We start from the raw sequence: 23,335 nt of genomic DNA, 5'->3' as shown, positions 1-23,335 counted from the left end.
AACGGGAGCCTCGGTGGTAGTGAGGCCTCTGCGGTAGTGGGGCCTCGGTGGCGGTGGTGGGGCCTTGGCAGCAACGGGAGCCTCGGCGGCGGCGGTGGGGCCATGCAGTTGGTGAGCGTGAGGGAGGGAGGAGGAGACAATGGGGACCCGGCATTGGGCGGCTGCTAGGGGGGACGGTGGGAGAACAAATGGGGGGGGCACTCTGGTTTACAATCCTCTGCCCAGGGCATAAGTCTGTGTTTGTTTGTTCCGGTGAAGGCGCTGTGCACACGGCAGCCAGACAACAGTCGCTTGTTTTTATCTTGTTGTTTTCATTTTTAATTTCACGTTTTTGTGCACCTTGTGCGTTGTGACTGTCGGCAGACCAATCTCCCTCCGGGGATGAGTAAAGTTGTATCGTTTCGTATTGGTTCGTATCGTAAACTAGGGCATTATCCGATTCAGCTCAACCTCATCGCGGACTTTGGACTTTGTCTGTGGAACTGGTGCGCCACAATGCTGAGAACTACTCTGCACTCTGTATCTCCACAATGCTGAGAACTACTCTGCACTCTGTATCTCCACAATGCTGAGAACTACTCTGCACTCTGTATCTCCACAATGCTGAGAACTACTCTGCACTCTGTATCTCCACAATGCTGAGAACTACTCTGCACTCTGTATCTCCCCTTTGCTCTGCCTGTTGTGCTGGAGTTTGATTGACTGTGTTTATGAACAGTATTATCTGATCTGATTGTCTCATGGATGTTGTGATATTGCAGGGACTACTTTGTTGTATCACAAGGAGTACTTTGTTTGCCTGTGTAGTAATGTCTATATAAGAGAATGAGGTGATTAGGTGGCCACTCTGGTTCCAGATGGCCGTGGAATAAACAGCCTGGATTTAAGCTCCAGCATTATAACCTTTTTAAACACGTGTACTTGTGGTCCGTCCAGAGTCTCAACAAAAGTACAACAGATACCAGACCACGAAGTACAACAGTGGAGGCCAAGTCATGGGTATTTTTTAGGCAGAGATTGTCAGATACTTGATTTGTACAGGTGTCTGGGGCTATGGGGAGAAGGCAGGAGAATGGGGTTGAGGGGGAAAGATATGAATGAATGGCGGAGTAGACTCAACGGGCTGAATGGCCTACGTCTACTCTTATGACTTGTGAACATGAGCTTATGAAGCTTTCTGCTGCGTTGGAAGGAACTACAGATGCTGGTTTACACCGAAGATGGACACAAAAAACTGGAGTAACTCAGCAGGTCAGGCCACAGAGGAGGTGACGTTTTGGGCCGAGACCCTTCTTCAGGCTTTATGCTGTACCTCATGTACACGTGAAAATAATAAACGTAAATCTAAAGCAGCTGTGGGGATTGGCTTCACCAGGATGTTGACCAGGGTCCACACATCAGCATGGAGGAGGGGTGTATCGATGGACTAATTAGCCACCTGCAATGATAACAAACCTTGGCCTTGGCCTACGTGTACCTGCGCCCGGTCACGAGAGGTAAACATCGAACATAGGTGCAGGAGTAGCGCATTCGGCCCTTCGAGCCAGCACCACCATTCAATATGATCATGGCTGATCATCCACAATCAGTACCCCATCCCTGCTTTCTCCCCAAATCCCTTGATTCCGCCAGCCTAAGGACAAAATCTAACTCGCTCTTGAAAACATTGGCAGCTGGTACAGGGCCGGCCAGCTCTGGCCAGTGGGGCAGGGTCTGACACCACACAGCGACGCTCTGCCACGTTAACCCGCCCAGCGTGAGGAGTCAGCGGCATCCAGCGGGAGACGGAGAGCTACCTGTACAAGCTGACGGCAGGATTCGCTTTGGCAGAGCACCGAAACCTCACCGTGCTGCCCTCCGGCACCGGCTGCGGCTCCATCGTCAGGTTCACCAGCGGTGGATCTGTGGGCAGAGAAGAGGCTGTCAGTGCACGGGCCACAACCAGGGGCCACAGTCCAAGATCAAAGGGGAGGCCACTTAACACTGCGGTGAGAAGGGACTTGTTCACCCAGAGAGTTGTGGATTTGTGGGATTCTCTGCCACAGAGGGCAGTGGAGGCCAATACACTGGATGAATTTAAAACAGAGGTAGATAGAGCTCTAGGGGCTAGCGGAATCAAGGGATATGGGGAGAAGGCAGGCACGGGTTACTGATTGTGGATGATCAGCCATGATCACAATGAATAGTGGTGCTGGCTCGAAGGGCCGAATGGCCTCCTCCTGCACCTGTTTTCTTTGTATCTATGACCCACTGACCCACCCCCCCACCCCCCCACTGACCCACCCCCCACTGACCCACCCCCCATCCCCCCACTGACCCACCCCCCCACTGACCAACCCCCCCACTGACCCACCCCCCACTGACCCACCCCCCCACTGTCCCACCCCCCACTGTCCCACCCCCCACTGACCCACCCCCCCACTGAACCACCCCCCACTGTCCCACCCCCCACTGACCCACCCCCCACTGTCCCACCCCCCACTAACCCACCCCCCCCACTGACCCACCCCCCCACCCCCCACTGTCCCACCCCCCACTGTCCCACCCCCCCACTGATCCACCCCCCCCACTGATCCACCCCCCCACTGATCCACCCCCCCACTGACCCACCCCCCCACTGACCCACCCCCCACTGACCCACCCCCCCACTGACCAACCCCCCCACTGACCCACCCCCCACTGACCCACCCCCCACCCCCCCACTGTCCCACCCCCCACTGTCCCACCCCCCACTGACCCACCCCCCCACTGAACCAACCCCCACTGTCCCACCCCCCACTGACCCACCCCCCACTGTCCCACCCCCCACTGACCCACCCCCCCACCCCCCACTGTCCGACCCCCCACTGTCCCATCCCCCACTGTCCCACCCCCCCCACTGATCCACCCCCCCCACTGATCCACCCCCCCACTGACCCACCCCCCCCACTGACCCACCCCTCACTGTCCCACCCCCCCCACTGACCCACCCCCCCACTAACCCACCCCCACTGACCCACCCCCCACTGACCCACCCCCCCACTGACCCACCCCCCCCACTGACCCACCCCCCCACCCCCCACTGTCCCCCCCCCCCCCACTGACCCACCCCCCCACTGACCCACCCCCCCACTAACCCCCCCACTGACCCACCCCCCACTGACCCACCCCCCCACTGACCCACCCCCCCACCCCCCACTGTCCCATCCCCCACTGTCCCACCCCCCACTGACCCACCCCCACCCCCCACTGATCCACCCCCCCACTGATCCACCCCCCCCACTGACCCACCCCCCCACTGACCCACCCCCCACCCCCCACTGTCCCACCCCCCCCCACTGACCCACCCCCCCACTGACCCACCCCCCCACTAACCCCCCCCCCACTGACCCACCCCCCCACTGACCCACCCCCCCCACTGACCCACCCCCCACCCCCCACTGTCCCACCCCCCCCACTGACCCACCCCCCCACTGACCCACCCCCCCACTAACCCCCCCCACTGACCCACCCCCTACTGACCCACCCCCCCACTGACCCACCCCCCCCACTGACCCACCCCCCCACCCCCCACTGTCCCACCCCCACTGTCCCATCCCCCACTGTCCCACCCCCCACTGACCCACCCCCCCACCCCCCACTGATCCACCCCCCCACTGATCCACCCCCCCCACTGACCCACCCCCCCACTGACCCACCCCCCACTGTCCCACCCCCCCCACTGACCCACCCCCCCACTGACCCACCCCCCCACTAACCCACCCCCCCCACTGACCCACCCCCCCCACTGATCCACCCCCCCACTGACCCACCCCCCACTAACCCACCCCCCCACTGTCCCACCCCCCCCCACTGTCCCACCCCCCCCACTGTCCCACCCCCCCCCCCACTGTCCCACCCCCCCACTGTCCCACCCCCCACTGACCCACCCCCCCACTGACGCACCCCCCCACTGCATTCGCTGTAAGGCAGCAACTCTACCGCTACACCACCATATGTCTCTGGTGTCTGTGCACCCTGAGGTTAGCTGCTGAATCCGTGAGGTGCCGGTTGGATCAGTGATGGGCCGTCAACTGTTCACAATCTATGTTAATGATTTGAATGATGGAATAGGGAATATTGGCCGTAACATCACGAGACAAGGAAGAATGTCGAGACAAAAAAACACACAAAGTGCTGGAGTAGCTCAACCGGTCAGACAGCATCTCTGGAGATGACCTTTCTTCTTTAAGTCCTTAACTTACCGAATAGTGAAAGGCTTGGATAACGTGGATGTGGAGAGGATGTTTCCACTAGTGGGGGAGTCTAGGACCAGAGGTCACAGCCTCAGAATTAAAGGATGATCCTTTAGGAAGGAGATGAGGAGGAATTCCTTTAGTCACAGTGTGGTGAGCCTGTGGAATTCTTTGCCACAGAAGGCTGTGGAGGCCATCAATGGATATTTTTAAGGCAGAGATAGATAGATTCTTAATTAGTGCGGGTGTCAGAGGTTATGGGGAGAAGGCAGGGGAATGGAGTAAGGACTTCTGACCTTATGACCTCCATATTCGCAGACTTCTGACCTTTCTTCAGACTGATCCGCTGAGTTATTCCAGCACTTTTGTCTTATTTTTTAAGCTGGAATGGAAGTTGCCAGGAGGCACAAAGAGGCCATAAAGAGGATTATAGATTGGTTAAGCAATTGTGCAGAAATATGTGCGATAGGTAGGTCAGACAATCACAACCTTGTGTTCAGGGTGGAGATGCCAAAGACTAGACAGCATAGCTCTGAGATGAGAGGGGGAAAGTCTCAAGGAGTTTTGACACCGAGGGTAATGGATGCCTGGAACACCCTGCCTGTACAACAGTAGTGTACAAGAGGCTTTCAGTTCAGTTTATTGTCAGCTGGGAAGAAACTGTCCCTGTATCTGGAGGTGTGCGTTTTGCCTGATGGGAGAGGGGAGAAGAGGGAGTGGCCAGGGTGCGACTCGTCCTTGATTATGCTGCTGGCCTTGCCGAGGCAGCGTCAGGTGTAAATGGAGTCAATGGAGGGGAGGTCGGTTTGTGTGATGGTCTGGGCTGCGTCCACAATTTGATTAGATATTCAGTTAGATAGGCACGCGGAAATATGGGGACCGGTGGGATATCGAGGACTAGACTCCTCACTCTTGAGTCCTATTCAAGAAAAAAAACGTTTTATTCATTCTTCATTATTCATTCACATTCATAATAGATTAGTTTAAGTGCCATCATGTTCAGCATGGATATTGCAGGCTGAAGCGTTTGTTCTGATGCTGTAACTGTTCTGTGTTCTATTGTGTATAAAGTGGGAAAATGCAAGGTGGTTTATTTCGTAGAAGACTAAAGTAAGTAGAATTACAGATGTGTTTAAATCGAGAGACTATAGAAAGCTGCTGTGGAGGAAGACTTTATACATGGAACACAAAGATTGGAAATTTTAAAAAACAGTGAACTGCAGATGCTGCAATTTGAAATTATAATGGAATATTCTGGAACCGTACAGCAGGTCAGGCAGGATCAGTGGGATGAGAAACAGAGTTAATGTCTTAGGTCAAAATCTCACATTCCACCTGATTTTGCTGAGTACGTTCAATACTTTTGGTTGAAAGATGCAGCCTGGAAACAGGCCCTTCAGCCCACTGACTCCACACCGGCCAGCGACCACCCATCCACACGAGTTCCATGCTATCCCACCTTCTCATCCACTTCCCGAAAGGGGCAGTATAATGGGCTCTTCAAATGGAAGCCTTCTCATGGTCCCCCTCCCTGTACCTCTCTAAGGAGAGCTAGTGTCACACTTATGTGCTTGGAGTGCCTCCATTAATGCCTTCATCAGTCAGAGCGTTGAGGTCATGTTGCAGTTACATAAGACCATGGTGAGGCCACGTTCAGAGTATTGTGTTCAGTTCTGGTCACCATGTTATTGGGATGATGTTGTCAAGCTGGAAAGAGTGCCGGGAAGATGTACGAGAATGTTGCCAGACCCCGAGGGCCTGAGCTCGAGGGAGAAGTTGAGCAGGCTAGGACTTAATTCCTTGGAGCGCAGGAGGATGAGGGGCAATCCTATAGAGGTTTATAAAATCGAGAATTAGATAGGGTAAATACACGGAGTGTTTTGTCCAGAGTATGAGAATCCAGTAAGGTGAGAGGGGATTTAGTAGGAACCTTAGCATGGGTGCATGGAACGAGCTGCCAGAGGAGGTAGTTGAGGCAGGTCCGATCGCAACATTTAAGAAACATATAGACAGGGACATGAATAAGATAGGTTTAGAGGGCCACGAGCAGGCAGGTGGGACTAGTGTAGATGGGGCATGTTGGTCGGTGTGGGCAGGTGGGACTAGCGTAGATGGGGCATGTTGGTCGGTGTGGGCAGGTGGGACTAGTGTAGATGGGGCATGTTGGTCGGTGTGGGCAGGTGGGACTAGTGTAGATGGGGCATGTTGGTCGGTGTGGGCAGGTGGGACTAGTGTAGATGGGGCATGTTGGTCGGTGTGGGCAGGTGGGACTAGTGTAGATGGGGCATGTTGGTCGGTGTGGGCAGGCGGGACTAGTGTAGATGGGGCATGTTGGTCGGTGTGGGCAGGTGGGACTAGTGTAGATGGGGCATGTTGGTCGGTGTGGGCAGGTGGGACTAGTGTAGATGGGGCATGTTGGTCGGTGTGGGCAGGTGGGACTAGTGTAGATGGGGCATGTTGGTCGGTGTGGGCAGGTGGGACTAGTGTAGATGGGGCATGTTGGTCGGTGTGGGCAGGTGGGACTAGTGTAGATGGGGCATGTTGGTCGGTGTGGGCAGGTGGAACTAGTGTAGATGGGGCATGTTGGTTGGTGTGGGCAGGTGGGACTAGTGTAGATGGGGCATGTTGATCGGTGTGGGCTGGTGGGACTAGTGTAGATGGGGCATGTTGGTCGGTGTGGGCAGGTGGGATTAGTGTAGATGGGGCATGTTGGTCGGTGTGGGCAGGTGGGACTAGTGTAGATGGGGCATGTTGGTCGGTGTGGGCAGGTGGGACTAGTGTAGATGGGGCATGTTGGTCGGTGTGGGCAGGTGGGACTAGTGTAGATGAGGCATGTTGGTCGGTGTGGGCAGGTGGGACTAGTGTCACCTTCGACACGTTGGGCCGAAAGGCATGTTTCCACGCTCTTTGACTGTATGACTCCATGTACAGAGGGTTGGAAGCAGGGTGACCACGCTAAGCTCAGCACCATCATTAGAGTGAGCACCCACAGCCTCTCAACACCTTCTATTAGATAAAGGTCATCCTTCAAAATATCCAATTTAAAATCAAAGGAAGATGGACACAAAATGCTGGAGTAACTCAGCGGGCCAGGCAGTATCTCTGGAGAGAAGGAATGGGTGATGTTTCTGGCTGAGATCCCTCTTCAGACTTCAGGTCTCGACCCAAAACGTCACCCATTCCTTCCCTCCAGAGATGCTGCCTGGCCCGCTGAGTTACTCCAGCATTTTTCGTCAATCTTCGGTGTAAACCAGCATCTGCAGTTCCTTCCGACACTGAAAATGAAAGGAGACAAGCTGCGATGGGTGGAGTTAACTCCTTGGGGACAGGTTATGTGGAGTGTTTGCCAGTGCAGTGCAGACTTAGTTCAAGGGTACGTAGGGCTCAGCTTTCCAGCGTCTCCGCTTCAGATAATACTCTGGGCGGAGAGAGGCTTGTTTGTGAATGTGATCGATAGGCCGTAGGAATCGGTTGGAATGCCTTTTCCTTTTGTGAGTGTAACCTTATGAATTACTTAAACATCACTGCAGAACGCACAGAACAATTGAACCACGATCTGCTGTTATTGTTTACATAGCCGCCTGAGTTCATCCATCATTAACCACGACACGAGCGATTAAACATTGTCTCAGAGGCAGAGCTGAATGAGTATTCAAGCAGTGTACAGAGTGAAGTTGTTTGTGTTGTGAAGACATTCCCAGTGCAGGGATTGCTCCGAGTCTCCTGGTCTCCTGGGATTGTCTGCTACTCTCTTCGTTCATGAGTTGAAGTTGAATCGTCCTTCGGGCGGCACGGTGGCACAGCGGTAAAGCTGCTGCCTCACAGCACCAGAGACCTGGGTTCAATCCCGACTACAGGTGTTGTCTGCACGGAGTTTGTACGTTCTCCCCGTGACCTGCGTGGGTTTTCTCCGAGATCTTCAGTTTCCTCCCACACTCCAAAAATGGTGGAAGTAGCAAACTTTCCAACTGTTCGTCTGTCTATTGTGTGAGGCACAGCTTTCTCCCACTTTATGCTGCTCTCACATTGGTCTTACCAGTCACGTCACAGAACCAGAGAGGAGGAAAGCCATCCTCTATCTTGAGGGATCACCTCAGAGGTGATGCAGCGGTAGAGTTGCTGCCTTACAGCGCCAGCGAGCTGGGTTCGATCCTAACTACGGGTGTTGTCTATGCAGAGTTTGTATGTTCTCCCTGTGACCGCTGGGATTTCTCCGGGTGCTCCAGTTTTCTCCCACTTTCCAAAGGCATGCTGGTTTGTAGGTTAATTGAATTCTCTAAATTGTCCCTGGTGTGTAGGGTAGAACTAGAGTACGGATGATCATTGGCAGTGGCAAAGGGCCTGCTTCCACACTGCACCTCTAAACTAAAACTCAAACTAAGAGTCCCTTTCATCTCTATTCCATTGCAGACATTGGACATTGTCTCTGGAACTGTTGTGCTATAATGTTGAGAACTATATTCTACACCTTGTATCTTCCCCACTGATTGTACTTAAGTTTGACTTGAAAGTATCTATGTACAGTATTGTTTTGACAGGATAGCACGGTGGCACAGCGGTCCAGTTGCTGCCTTCCAGCGCTTGCAGCGCCAGAGACCCGGGTTCTATCCCAACTACGGGCGCTGTCTGTACGGATTTTTACGTTCTCCCCGCGACCACATGGGTTTTCTCCGAGATCTTCGGTTTTTGCTCCCACACTCCAAAGATGTGCAGGTTTGTAGGTTCATTGGCTTGGACTAAGTGTAAGTTGTCCCTGGTGTGTGTCGGGTAGCGTTAATGTGTGGGGATCACTGGTCGTTGGGGACTCGATGGGCTGAAGGGCCTGTTTTTCCACAAAAGGATTTTGAAGCTCCGCTTTTTTCCCAATCCTTCCACTCCATTGCGGAATTATAAAAGGCTCCAAGTCCTCAGCCAATGTTTGCTCTGGCAAGTTTATAAGACTTTTTACTCAAATTGATAGAACTTCAAATTCAGTTTGATGGCAAGAAAATTGGCTCTGAAACTAATGCACTAAACTTAAAAGCAAATACGATGGTTAAGGGAACAAGTGTTGGCTAAACTAGACTCGGGAAATTGATTATAAAGTGAAGAAGTAGGTTACATTGGCAGACATTTGAAGAGATATTTTATGTTACTAAACATGAGGCACAAAAAGTATATGTGGCTAACTAAAGAATTTAAAGATATATTAAACTAATTATATGTTGCAAAAATTAGTATTAGACAAGAAGAAAAGGATTTTTTTGGAAACTAGTGGATAGGTTCATAAGTTCATGTTCATCAATTCATGTTCATAAGTTATAGGAACAGAATTAGGCCATTCGGCCCATCATCTACTCGCCATTCAATCATGGCTGATCTTTCTCTCCCTCCCAACCCAATTGTCCTGCCTTCTATCTCTGAATCTATCTATCACTAGAATCCATCTATCTCTGCTTAGACTGGGCCTCCAAAATATCCACTGACAGCCTCCACTGCCTTCTGTGGCAATGAACTCCACAGATTCACCACCCTCTGACTTAATTCTGAGGCTGTGCCCTCTGGTCCTAGCCTCTCCCACTAGTGGAAACGTCCACTCCACATCCACTCTATCCAGGCCGCTCACTATTCAGTAAGTCTCTATGAGGCCCCCCTCATCCTTCCAACTAAAAGAACTAAATATTACTAAAGTTTGAGAAGATAGAGCAGATAGCAAATTCATAAAAATGCATTAAGAGAGCTTTTGCTAATATATAAAAAGGAAGAGAGTAGTTAAAATAAATATTGGTCGTCAGAGAATGAAATAGGATTCTCGGGATTAATGATGGGAAACTGATTTATGAAAGAGATAGAAAACAATTATTTTGGATCAATCTTCGAGGTAGAAAAAACTAAAAGTACACAGGACATACCTTTAGGAGATGAGGAGGAATTTCTTTAGAGGGTGGTGAATCTATGGAAATCTTTTGCCAAAGTCTTTGGGTAAGTTTAAAGTGGAGATTGATAGGGTCTTGATGGGTAAGGGTGTCAAAGGTTAGGGGCAGAAGGCAGGAAAATGAGGTTGGGAGGGAACGATAGATCAGCCATGACTGAACAGTGGGGTAGACTCGATGGGATGAATGGCCTAATTCTGCTGCTATGACTTATAAACACAATAAAGCACAACCAAGGAGTTATGGGGATGGTAGAACTCAAACCAATCTCTTTCACTTTAGAAAAAGTACTCGGCAAACTAATGGGCTAAAGGTGGCAAATGCCCTGGACCAGATAGCCTTGGGAGTTTAAAGGAAACTGACAGCTGATTTAGTTTAGTTTAGTTTAGTTTAGGGATACAGCTCGGTTACAGGCCCTTCGGTCCATCGAGTCCGCACCGACCAGCGATCCCTGCACATTAACACTGTCCTACACTCACAAGGGACAATTTACAATTATACCAAGCCAATTAACCTATAAACCTGCACGTCTTTGGAGTGTGGGAGGAAACCGGAGAAAACCCACGAGGGCACGGGGAGAACGTACAAACTCCGTACAGACAGCACCTGTAGTCGGATCAAACCCGGGTCTGTGGCACTGAAAGCACTATAAGGCAGCTACTCTCCCTGTTAGCCTATTACCCTCCACACCAACCCAGCTCATCACACCCTGCATCAACCACCTCTGTGACTCATAGGATCATGTGATTGGAGCAGAATGAGGCCATTTGGCCCATCAAGTCTACCCCGCCATTCAATCGTGGCTGATCTATCTCTCCCTCTCAACCCCATTTTTCTGCCTTCTCCCCAGAACTTTTGACACCCGGACTCCACCTTAAAGTATCCACTGACAGCCTCCATGGCTTTCTGTGGCAAGGAATTCCACAGATTCACCACTCTCTGACTAAAGAAATCCCCAATGGCTACCCTGTCATTCCTCAGGGCTAAAGATGATCTTAATTCATGTTTAGTTTAGTTTAGTTTAGTTTAGAGATACAGGGCGGAAACATGCCCTTCGGCCCACCGAGTCCGTGCCGACCAGTGATCCCCGCACACTAACACTATCCTACACACACTAGGGATCATTTACAATTTTAAACAAGCCAATTAACCTACAAACCTGTACCCCTTTGGAGTGTGGGAGGAAACCAGCGCACCCGGAGAAAACCCACGCGGGTCACGGGGAGAATGTGGAATCTCCGTACAGACAGCACCCGTAGTCAGGATCGAACCCGGGTCTCTGGCGCTGTGAGGCAGCAAGTCTACCGCTGCGCCACCGTGCCGCCACTGGAAACTGTCCTGGATCTGCCCACTTGCAGATGCCACCAGTCCCAGTTACAGGTGTCGGGTGGTGCTGGGGGGTGGTGCCGGGCAGCCAGCGGCACGGAATGGAATGGAATACTTTACAGGTGCTCCCTGACTCACGATGTTTCGATTTGCGACAGTTCGACTGCGATGGTGCAAATGGCAGCCACCCGTACGTAGCGAGCCGCCGCTCGCTTCCGGCCACGTGATCGCGCGTATTGCGACGCATTTCGACTTATAATACTTATAATACTTTCTCGGAACGGAGCCCCATCAGAAGCTGAGGAGTGCCTGTATTGCCACAGGTGACAAGGCACAGTGAAACCCTTTGCTTGCATACCCAAGGTATGCAAACAGTCGCCACATAAAGGGCGCTGACAAAGTTAAAAAGTACCCCCGCCCGCTCCTCCTTTGTCCCCCCCTCTCCCCTCTACCTCCTCATGACGGTCCCCACACCAGGTCCTCCATTGTTCATTGTTCTTCCCCCCCCCTCCCCACTCCTGGCGGTCCCCCCACGCCGCCCCCCCCCCCCCCACGCTGGGCCTTCCCACGCCGCCCCCCCCCACGCCGGGCCCCCCGCCCCACCCTCCTGAGGCTGAGGCTGTGTGACATGCCAGCAGCCTGCAGCACATCTCAGGACAGAGTCCCGGCCAGCTCTGTGGAGAGGCAGAGGAAACTGGAGATGAAAACCATTTATGGGAATGATCTGCTTCGACGAGTCAATTACACGAAGCAATCAGGCCTGACATGCCTCACAGGTCAGGTCTATTAATCGCCAACTGGAGAAGCCCTGACACTGGACGAGGATCTACACCGCCAACTTTCCAAAAGGCGCCTGCATAAAAATTCTTGATGCTCCGGATGAATTTGGCTTTAACACGGTATTTAGATTTTTCGAACAGCCAGATGGTTCTCCATCTCTCATCCCAGGTGGGCCTATTTGACATCTGTTTGCCATTAATATTAAGCAGTTACTCAGAAGATAGATTCCTCTGATCACAGAGCAATGCTCGGCACCACAACTTAATCATGTGGCACTGACCCAGGGGGGTAGGCAGCCTCTGTGTAGTTCCACCCTGCCTGATTATTGCACCAGAACTTTGTTGGAAAGTTTCGCAATGGAAGCTTTTTATCGTTGCTCCATTGAAGATCGTGCACTCCACCTGGATAGAATGGACATGGAGAGGATGTTTCACTAGAAACATAGAAACATAGAAAATAGGTGCAGGAATAGGCCACTCGGCCCTTCGAGCCAGCACCGCCGTTCAATATAATCATATCTGATCATCTAAAATCAGTACCCCATTCCTGCTTTCTCCCCATATCCCTTGATCCCTTTAGCCCTAAGCACTAAATCTAACTCTCTATTGAAAGCATCCAGTGAATTGGCCTCCACTGCCTTCTGCTGCAGAGAATTCCACAGATTCACAACTCTCTGGGTGAGTCTAGGACCGGAGGCATAGTCTCAGAATTAAAGGACGTACCTTTGGAAAGGAGATGAGGAGGAAATTCTTTAGTCAGAGGGTGGTGAATCTTTGGGATTCACTGCCACAGACGGCTGGAGAGGCCAAGTCAATGGGTATTCTAAAGGTGGAGATTGATTGGGATGGGTGTCAGGGGTTATGGGGACAAGGAAAGATAGACCAGCCATTATTGAATGGCTGGAGTAGATTTTAATGGGGTGAATGGCCTAATTCTGCTCCTATCACATGAACATGAACAGCCCGGTCCAAGGGCCCAGTTAATAGAGGAAACCAGGTTTAATCCTGATTTCAGACGCTGTCTGTGTGGAGTTTGCAGGTTCCCCCTTATGATAAAGTGGGTTTCTCCCGGGTGTTCCGGTCTCCTCCCACATTCCCAAGTCTTGCGGGTTGTCGGTTAACTGGCCTCTGTAACCTGTTGCCTCAGTAGACGGGTGGTTAAACTGATGAGAATGTGACGTACTTGTTGCGTGACTCCGTGCTGCAGAGGGTGTGGAGAGAGGACACTACGCCATAAGGAGGAGGGATACTTCCTGTGCCACTCTCTGCACACTACCCACACGTGAACAATCCGCACACTTGCTGCACACCCTACTTGCACGCTCATCACATACGCACACCCTACAAAGATTCGCTGTCCACACTCCCTGCTCACTGTCAATGCACACACTCACTGCACACTCCTGCACAATCTTGCCACACACACTCACGGCACAAAACAGAACACACTTCCCACACACCCATTGCTCCCACCTGTACACTACTTGCACACTCTGCACATGCATTGCACCAACATTGCACACTAATTACACATCCACCAGGTGGCGTCGTCAGCGATGGCAGCCTCGCCAACGGTCTGTCTGTTTTTTTGTCTTTTTGGCTATTTTTTGTGTGTTTTGTGTCAATGTTCTCTGGTTTGTTTTATGTGAGGGTTTATTATGATTATGATCTCTGCACACTCATTGCACATTAGTTACACCGCCTCTGTACACTCATTGCACATACCCCATGTACACCTGCTGTACACATCCCCTGTACACACACACTCACCGTTACACACAATCCTTCCATACACCCTCATGCACAGACTACCTTCCCACATTCACTGCACACACTCACCGCACACACTCACCGCACACACTCACTGAACACACCTGCGACACACACTTCCTCATGAGGGCTGATCTGCAATCACACTTTAAGCAGTAACTAGACCAAGTGGACCTGTTGGGCCCAAACCTCTCCTGCATTGGTGCAGCACCCTCTCCTACCGCCCCTCCCCCTCCCCTCCCCCCTCCCACTCTCCCCCCTCCCCGACGCCCCCCTCTCCCCACCTCCCCTCCCTCTTCGCCTCCTCTTCCCCCTCCCCCTCCCTCCCTCCTCCCCTCTCCCTCCCCTCCCTCCCTCCACCCCTTCCCTTCCCCACTTCCCCCCACCCCTTTCCCCCTCCCCTCCCCCTTCCCCCCTTCCCCTCCCCATTCCCCTCCACCCCACTCCATCCCCCTCAACCCCCCCTTATCCCCCCCTTATCCCCCTTAAACTTTAAACTGTGAATAACTTTAAAAATATAACACCGATTTCAATGAAACGTCTTCCATTAGCACCAAAGGGACGACGGTGAGTAAGGTGGGCCTAAAATTGTCGCGCTATCGTGTACCGTTTTAGCTGCATTTCAGGAACAAACAAACGAGAGTTTTAGTATATAGATGAGCAGGAAGTTTAGAGCAATCCGGTTAGAGAGCAGAGTGCAGATTTTTTAGATGCAAAAGCACTTACTAAAAATAAGTAAAGGCAAGGAATTATTACTTATATCTTTATGATGTGAAGCAAAGAGGCTGTGATGGTGAGCTGAGGGATCGTTGAATGACACACACACACAAAGAGAACACTTCAGGAATTATAAATGATGTTGCCAGCCTCTTGGCAGAGAGGGATAAAAAAAAGCAATCACCGTTTAACAAGGAAACGCTCTGAGGAAGGCAGACATTCGAAAACAGAATAATGAGACGGCATTGTGTGCCTCTGTTAGGGGACCATACCCAATGATGGAAGAGATTTTGAACATTGCAAAGTGCCTGAGCAGAGAATTTGATTCTGTATTGTGCTTGTGACAAAGAACATCAGACTCCCTCTTGAGTAGCAAAAGGCAACAAAATGTAGCGAGGTTGTTATAAGGTCAAAATGGATCGAGTCTAAAAAGTGCCCGAGTTGTTATGGGTGATGTCAGCGCTGCCCAGGGTTTTCCAGAGTCCTGCAGTGGATGTTAGAAGGGTCCCGGGCCAAACCATCACCTATCCCTAACCATCACCTTTGTCTTCCAAAGATGCTGCCTGACCCGTTGAATTAATCCAGCACTTTGTGCTATAGAAACATAGAAACATAGGAAACAGGTGCAGGAGGAGGCCATTTGGCCCTTCGAGCCAGCACCGCCATTCATTGTGATCATGGCTGATCATCTCCAATCAGTAACCTGTGCCTGCTTCTCCCCATATCCCTTGATTCCACTAGCCCCTAGAGCTCTATCTAACTTTCTTTTAAATTCATCCAGTGATTTGGCCTCCACTGCCTTCTGTGGCAGAGAATTCCACAAATTCACAACTCTCTGGGTGAAAAAGTTCCTTCTCACCTCAGTTTTAAATGGCCTCCCCTTTATTCTAAGACTGTGGCCCCTGGTTCTGGACTCGCCCAACGTTGGGAACATTTTTCCTGCATTTAGCTTGTCCAGTCCTTTTATAATTTTATATGTCTCTATAAGATCCCCTCTCATCCTTCTAAACTCCAATGAATACAAGCCTAGTCTTTTCAATCTTTCCTCATATGACAGTCCCGCCATCCCAGGGATCAATCTCGTGAACCTACGCTGCACTGCCTCAATTACAAGGATGTCCTTCTTCAAATTAGGAGACCAAAACTGAACACAATACTCCAGATGTGGTCTTACCAGGGCCCTGTACAATTGCTCCTCGGTAACCATCAGCACAGGGGCACCTCAAGACTGCGTGCTCAGCCCCCTGCCCGACTCACTCTAAACTCACTACTGTGTAGCCGGGCACAGTTCCAACTCCATCTTCAAATTTGCCGATGCCACCACCATTGTTGGACGAATTGACAATGAGTTAGAGAGTAGGGTGGAGATCGATCAACTGACTAAATGGTGCCAGAACAACACAACAATAAAACACCAACAGAACAGCATCAGTAAAACCAAGGGACTGACTGTTGACTTTGGAAGAAGAAGGTCGAGGATCCACAAACATATCTTCATCAACAGGACAGTTGTGGAGAGAATCAAAAGCTCAAAATCCTGGGCGTGCATATCTCTAAAGATCTGTCCTGGACCCAGCGCACTGACGCAATCATGAGGAAAGCCCATCAACACCTCTACTTCGTTAGAAGATTGAGAAGATTTGGTATGTCAACGAACACTCTCTAGAGGTGTACAGTAGAGAGCAGACGGACTGGTTACATCACCGCCCGGCTTGGCAATTCAAATGCCCAGGAATGAAAATGGTGGTGAACACTGCCCAGTCCTTCATGGGTACTGACCTCCACACCATCGAATGGATCTACTCCAATCACTGCCTCAATAATGTGTATTATATGAAGTGCTGCCGTCAGTAAGAATTTATTGTTGTTTCACAACATGTGACAATAAAAGACTCTCGACTCTTGACTCGGAAGATGCCCACACATTGACAGTCATTCACAAATTCAAAGGACAGATTGCCACATGGAGCATTCAATAGACAATAGACAATAGGTGCAGGAGTAGGCCACTCGGCCCTTCAATGTGATCATTCACATTCAGTACCCCGTTCCTGCCTTCTCCCCATACCCCCTGACTCCGCTATCTTTAAGAGCTCTATCTAGCTCTCTCTTGAAAGCACCCAGAGAATTGGCCTCCACTGCCTTCTGAGGCAGAGAATTCCACAGATTTACAACTCTCTGACTGAAAAAGTTTTTCCTCATCTCCGTTCTAATTCGTGAGGTGTTGACCCCAAATAACCAACAGTGCTTCACATTGGGCAACTTTGTGATGTTATAGAGTCAGTCATAGAGTCATAGAGTGATACAGTGTGGAAACAGGCCCTTCGGCCCAACCTGCCAACACTGGCCAACTTGTCCCAGCTACACTAGTTCCACCTGCCTGCGTTTGGTCCATATCCCTCCACATTTGTCCTATTCATGTTCCTGCCTAACTGTGTCTTAAATGTTGGGATAGTCCCAACCTCAACTAGCTCCACTGGCAGCTTGTTGCATACACCCACCACCCTTTGTGTGAAAACGATTCCTATTAAATTTTTTCCCCTTCACCTTGAACCATTGTCCTCTGGCCATACTCTGCGCAAGAGATTCTGTGCATCCATCCGATCTATTCCTCTCATGATCTTATACACCTCTTTCAGATCACCCCTCATCCTCCTGCGCTCCAAGGAATAGAGACCCACCCTACTCAACCTCTCCCTATAGCTCACACCCTCTAGTCCTGGCAACATCCTCGTAAATCTTTACTGAACCCTTTCAAGCTTGACAATATCTTTCCAATAACATGGTGCCCAGAAATGAACACAAGACTCTAACTGCGGTCTCACTGCGGTCTTTGTACAACTGCAACATTACCTCCCAACTTCTATACTCAATACTCTGACTGATGAAGGCCAAAGTGCCAAAAGACTTTTTGATCACCTTATCTACCTGCGACTCAACCTTCAAGGAACCTTGCACCTGTACTCCTAGATCCCTCTGCTCTACAACACTCCCCAGAGCCCTACCTGCCCTTGTTAGACATCCCAAAATACAACACCTCACATTTCCTCCAATCAAAGATTGTGGTCTGTTTCTTTGTCAGCACATATGGCAATCAAACACACTTGACTCTTGATTGTTGATGTCGACCAGTGATCAATGATCAGAGACCAGCTACAATTCCCATTAATGTGACTTACATAGGAACCTCCACCTCCCATCGATTTAAAGCTGTCAATTCTGTTTTTCTGGGATGATATGGGGGAGGGAGGTCATCTCAAATGTCTTCCAAATCAAGAATGTTTCTTTCCCCTCAGAGGTGTAGACAACAGATGCTGTTTCCGACTTCTTCTGATTTCATCTGATTTTCCCAAATTTTCATGGAGGTGTGTGAGGGTTTCAAGAAAAAATTGGAATATAAACAAAATATTCCCTAGATAGACACAAAAACGCTGGAGTAACTCAGCAGGTCAGGCAGCATCTTTGGAGAAAATGAATAAGTGACGTTTCGGGGCAGAACCTGAGGAAGGAAGGAAGTAACCTGACCAGCTGAGTTACTCCGGCATATTGTGTCTATCTTCGGTGTAAAGCAAATCTGTAGTTTCTTCCCTCACAAACTATTCCCTAGTTGTTTGACTCTGACAACTGCTTGTGTATGTTGGCAAAGTCAAAATAGAATTATGTTTGAATTAAAAGATCATTAGCATGTTGTGAATTAAAAGCCTTTTATTCTAATTAAAAGCTCCAATTATCGACTAGCGACTGGCTTGTAATCAGCTGAGCTCTGAGAAAAAAAAACTTGTTTTGATTCAGTCACGGTTAAGGACTGATTTTATGAGAACGCTGATCAGAATGAATGGCCCTGCCTAGCAACAGCTGGGACAGTTACTAAACACTCATTTGATTACTGATTTCTGCTCAGTGAGAGTAATGAGCATGGTAGACTGGTTTGTGAGCAAATGTTTAGTTTAGTTTAGTTTAGTTTAGAGATACAGCACGGAAACAGGCCCTTCGGACCACCGGGTCCGTGCCGACCAGCGATCCCCACATATTGACACTATCGTGGGACACACTGGGGATCATTTTTACATTTACCAAGCCAATTAACTTACAAACCTGCACGTCTTTGGAATATGGGAGGAAACCGAAGATCTCGGAGGAAACGCATGCAGGTCACGGGGAGAACGTACAAACTCCGTACAGAGAGCGCGGTAGTGGAATCAAACCCGAGTCACTGGCACCGTATTCGCTGTAAGGCGGCAACTCTACCGCTGCGCCACCATGCCACCCAAATGTTGCTGACTAAATCAAGTAAGAGTGAATCGAGGGGGTGGGAGAGGACAGCCCATGTTACTGCGGGTAAAAGGTTTCAGGTTAGCAACACGTTCCAGCACACACTTGAAACTCACCCTAAATGATCAGAGTAAGGTCAGTGGTCATTGGTGTACTGTTTTAAGAATTGCATCGAACCACTGATACTCCATGTTGCTTCGTGTGTGAAAAGTTCCAGAATCAGCCAGGAAGCCTCAGGAAAAAAATTGCAAAGTAGCTGAGCTGACAAGCTGAAAAGGGTACAAGGAATATTTACGAGGATGTTGCCAGGCCTTGAGAGTCTGAGATGTCGGGGGAGGTTGAGTAGGCTGGGTCTCTATTCCTTGGAGCGCAGGAGGATAAGCGGTGATCTTTTAAAGAGGATGAGGGGAGATCTTAAAGAGGTGTACAAAATCATGAGAGGAATAGATCGGGTAGATGCACAGAGTCTCATGCCCAGAGTAGGGGAATCGAAGACCAGACGATATAGGTTCAAGGTGAAGGGGAAAAGATTTCATAGGAATCTGAGGGGTAATTTTTTCACTCAAAGGGTGGTGGGTGTTTGGAACATGCTGCCAGAGAAGGTAGTTGAGGCAGAAACTATCCCATCATTTAAGAAACAGTTAGACAGGTACATGAATAGGACAGGTTTGGAGGGATATGGACCAAACGTGGGCAGGTGGGATTTGTGTGGCTGGGACATGTTGGCTGGTGTGGGCAAGTTGGGCTGAAGGGCCTGTTTCCACACTGTATCACTCTATGACACAATGACTCTAGCAATATTGTAAAGATAGACACAAAATGCTGGAGTAACTTACCGGGTCTGGCAACATCTCTGGAGAAAATGGATAGGTGTCGTCTTGGGTCGGGACACTTCTTCAGACTGAATGAAGTGTTCGAGGTGAGTGGGGGGGTGGAGGGGAGGGGGGGGGGGTTTAACTGGAAGCAAGAAAAGACCAGGCCAAATCAGGGCATTAGCATGCTGGTCGACTGTTGACTGTGGCTTAGAGATACTGAGGCAGGAACCCGATCATGAGGATTGGGACTGAGAAAGGGATGGTTTGGGTTGTGTAACCATAAGCCGTACATCACAGGGTGGCCTTAGGGCGGCACGGTGGCGCAGCTGTAGAGTTGCTGCCTTACAATGAATGTAGCGCAGGAGACACGGGTTCGATCCACGGGTGCCGTCTGTACGGAATTTGTACGTTTTCCCCGTGACCTGCGTGGATTTTCTCCGAAATCTTCAGTTTCCTCCCACACTCCAAAGACATACAGGTTTGTAGGTTAATTGACTTGGTAAATGTTTTTAAAAAATGTTCCTAGTGGGTGTAGGATAGTGTTACTGTGCGGGGATCGCAGGTGGGCTGAAAGGGCCTGTTTCCGTGTTGTATCCCTAAACTAAACTAAACTAAACTGAACAAAACAGAACGGAAGCCTAAAGTGACAAAAGAACTACAGCCTCGCTTATAATTTGCAAATCAAGTGATCTCAAGGAGTTGTGGGGATTCTCACTCTGTTTTAAAACAAATCAATAAACTTTATTCAGAGTAAAAAATATATACTGAACAGGTACTGTGCAAAAGTCCCTCCGACATTCTCGGAGGCTCTACATACATTCAGTGCGTCGTATCATAGTGTTTACAAATTTTACCCAAAACCGTGGCCACTCATGTGGCCCCATGGGGTGAAATCCCCTTCCCTTATTTGGGGGGCATCTCCCCCACACCCTGCCCCCCATGTCCAGCAGCGGAAGGACCCTAGACTGTGGTCCTCCCCCACAGAGCCTTGGCGTTGGCTGCACCAAGCTTCATGATTCTCACTCTGGTGGTTTGAAACACCAGCGTGCAATGTTTAAATACAAGCTCCCTTTTGCAGGAACGTTTGCACAGTGCAGGAAGTGAGTATCTTTTGCAGTCAGTAGGGTGAAGGTAATAGGTCCTTAGTTTAGTTTAATAACATGGTAATTAGAGTTTTTAACAGAGTCAAGAGTGTTTTATTGGCACATGGGTGGCATCGATCCCGACTACGGGCGCCGTCTGTGCGGAGTTTGTACGTTCTCCCCGTGACCTGTGTGGGTTTTCACCAAGATCTTCAGTTTCCTCCCACACTCCAAAGACGTACAGGATTGTAGGTTAATTGGCTTGGTGTAAAATGTAAGTGAATGTGGGATAGTGTTAATGTGTGGGGATCGCTGGTCGGTGCGATCTCAGTGGGCTGAAGGGCCTGTTTCTGCACTGTAGCTCTAAACTAAACTAAACTAAACTAAACTAAACTAAACTAAACTAAACTAAACTAAACTAATATATCCCGTAATACCACCCCAACCCCGGGCACTTTCCCTTGCAACCGCACGAGATGCAACACCTGTCCCTTTACCTCCCCCCTCAACTCCATCAAAGGACCCAAACATTCTTTCCAGGTGAGACAGAGGTTCACCTGCACCTCCTCCAACCTCATCTATTGCATCCGCTGCTCTAGATGTCAACTTATCTATATCGGCGAAACCAAGCGCAGGCTCGGCGATCGCTTCGCTGAACACCTGCGCTCGGTCCGCATTAACGCAACTGATCTCCCGGTGGCCCAGCACTTTAACTCCCCCTCCCATTCCCAGTCTGACCTCTCTGTCATGGGCCTCCTCCAGTGCCATAGTGAGGCCCGCCGGAAATTGGAGGAGCAGCACCTCATATTTCGCCTGGGCAGTTTGCGGCCCGGTGGTATGAATGTCGACTTCTCCAACTTCAGATAGCTCCTCTGTCCCTCCCTTCCCCTCCTCCTTCCCAGAGCTCCCTCTATCTTCCTGTCTCCACCTATATCCTTCCTTTGTCCCACCCCCGACATCAGTCTGAAGAAGGGTCTCGACCCGAAACGTCACCCATTCCTTCTCTCCCGAGATGCTGCCTGACCTGCTGAGTTACTCCAGCATTTTGTGAATAAATCGATTTGTACCAGCATCTGCAGTTATTTTCTTATACTAATATGTCCCGTAACAGACATCTGTTGTCCTTGTGGCAGCACAACAGATATGTAAAAATAGTATTCAGTAAACACCAGAATAAACAACAAAAAGTTCAGTAAGTGTAGGCCTCTGATCCTGGACTGCAGTTTTCAAGCTCCTGGACCTTCTCCCCAATGGCAGGAGTGAAATGAGAGTTGAGGCAGAGACGATCACAAGGTTTAGGAAGTAATTAGACAGGTACATGGATAGGACAGGTTTAGAGAGTTATGGACCAAATGCCGACAGGTGGGACTAGTGTAAATGGGACATGTTGGTCAGTGTGGGCAAGTTGGGCCAAAGGACTTGTTTCCATGCTGTATGACTATACTGGTGCTGGCGTTTTGTATAGTCTGGTGCTGGGTGGAGTGACCACGATCAGGGCCATCAATGCACACTGAGAGTGGGATCAAACACAAGACAGTTGGAATGAAAGGCTTTGAGTGGAAGAGGCAACTTACGCTGGATATCGATGGTGACCTCGGCCTCCCTCCCCTCTGGGACTGCCGCATTCTTTGCCCGGCAAATGATCCGCTGGCCATTTTCAATTTCGGCCGGTGGGATGTGGAGGCTGCTGCTGATGCTCTCTCGTTTACCGTCCTTCAGCAGCCTCTGTGGGAGCAAGCAATGTCATGGTTAGTTGTGGCTGAGGAAGCAAGAAGTTCACACGTTTATAAATGTTACACCTGAGCTACAAGTCATGCGAGCAGGATTCGGCCATTCAGCCCATCGTGTCTGCTCCGCCATTCAATCATGGCTGATCTAGTTTGAGCTTATGTTTGAGTTTAGTTTATTGTCATGTGTACTGAGGTACAGTGAAAAGCTTTTGTTGCGTGCTATCCAGACCATCTTTCCCACTCAACCGCATTCTCCCGTCTTCTTCCTATAACCTTTGACACCCGTACTAATGAAGAACCTGTCAATCTCCACTTTAGAAATGCCTACTGACTTGGCCTCCACAGCCGTGTGTGGCAATGAATTCCATAGATTCACCACCCTCTGACTAAAGAAATTCTTCTTCATCTCCTTTCGAAAGGTACGTCCTTTTATTCTGAGTTCATGGGTTCAACATCCATGGTGTGGGTGCATTATCTCATGGCACTGGTCGATGGGTTTGAAGGAAGAAGGAAACGTCGAGGTTTAGGTTCAGGTTTATTGTTGTCACGTGTACAGAGGTACAGTGAAAAGCTTTGTTTTGCATGCTATCCCAACGTCAGATATACCATACATAAATACCTCCAAGTCAAGCTCAAGTCCAGTAGATAGAGCCAAAGGGAAGATGCAGAATATAGTTCTCAGCATTGTAGCGCATTAGTTCCACAGACAAGTTCAATG

At 50.0% G+C, this 23,335-nt stretch overlaps 1 protein-coding gene across 2 annotated transcripts in view; it reads right to left on the bottom strand.

Moving 5' to 3' along the window:
* kirrel3a (kirre like nephrin family adhesion molecule 3a) overlaps positions 1-23,335 on the bottom strand; it is a 649,014-nt gene that overhangs the window by 71,817 nt on the left and 553,862 nt on the right. For both annotated transcript variants that reach the window (XM_078427020.1, XM_078427019.1), the window contains 2 exons: positions 22,462-22,612; positions 1,797-1,902 (listed from right to left, as the gene is read on the bottom strand). In XM_078427020.1, coding sequence (XP_078283146.1) covers positions 1,797-1,902; positions 22,462-22,612 — 257 coding nt within the window. The remainder of the gene's footprint in view (positions 1-1,796; positions 1,903-22,461; positions 22,613-23,335) is intronic.

The sequence above is a fragment of the Rhinoraja longicauda genome, chromosome 32 (genome assembly GCF_053455715.1).
Source record: "Rhinoraja longicauda isolate Sanriku21f chromosome 32, sRhiLon1.1, whole genome shotgun sequence".
Taxonomy (NCBI): Eukaryota; Metazoa; Chordata; class Chondrichthyes; order Rajiformes; family Arhynchobatidae; genus Rhinoraja; species Rhinoraja longicauda.
This window is presented reverse-complemented; position numbering and strand designations above follow the sequence as displayed.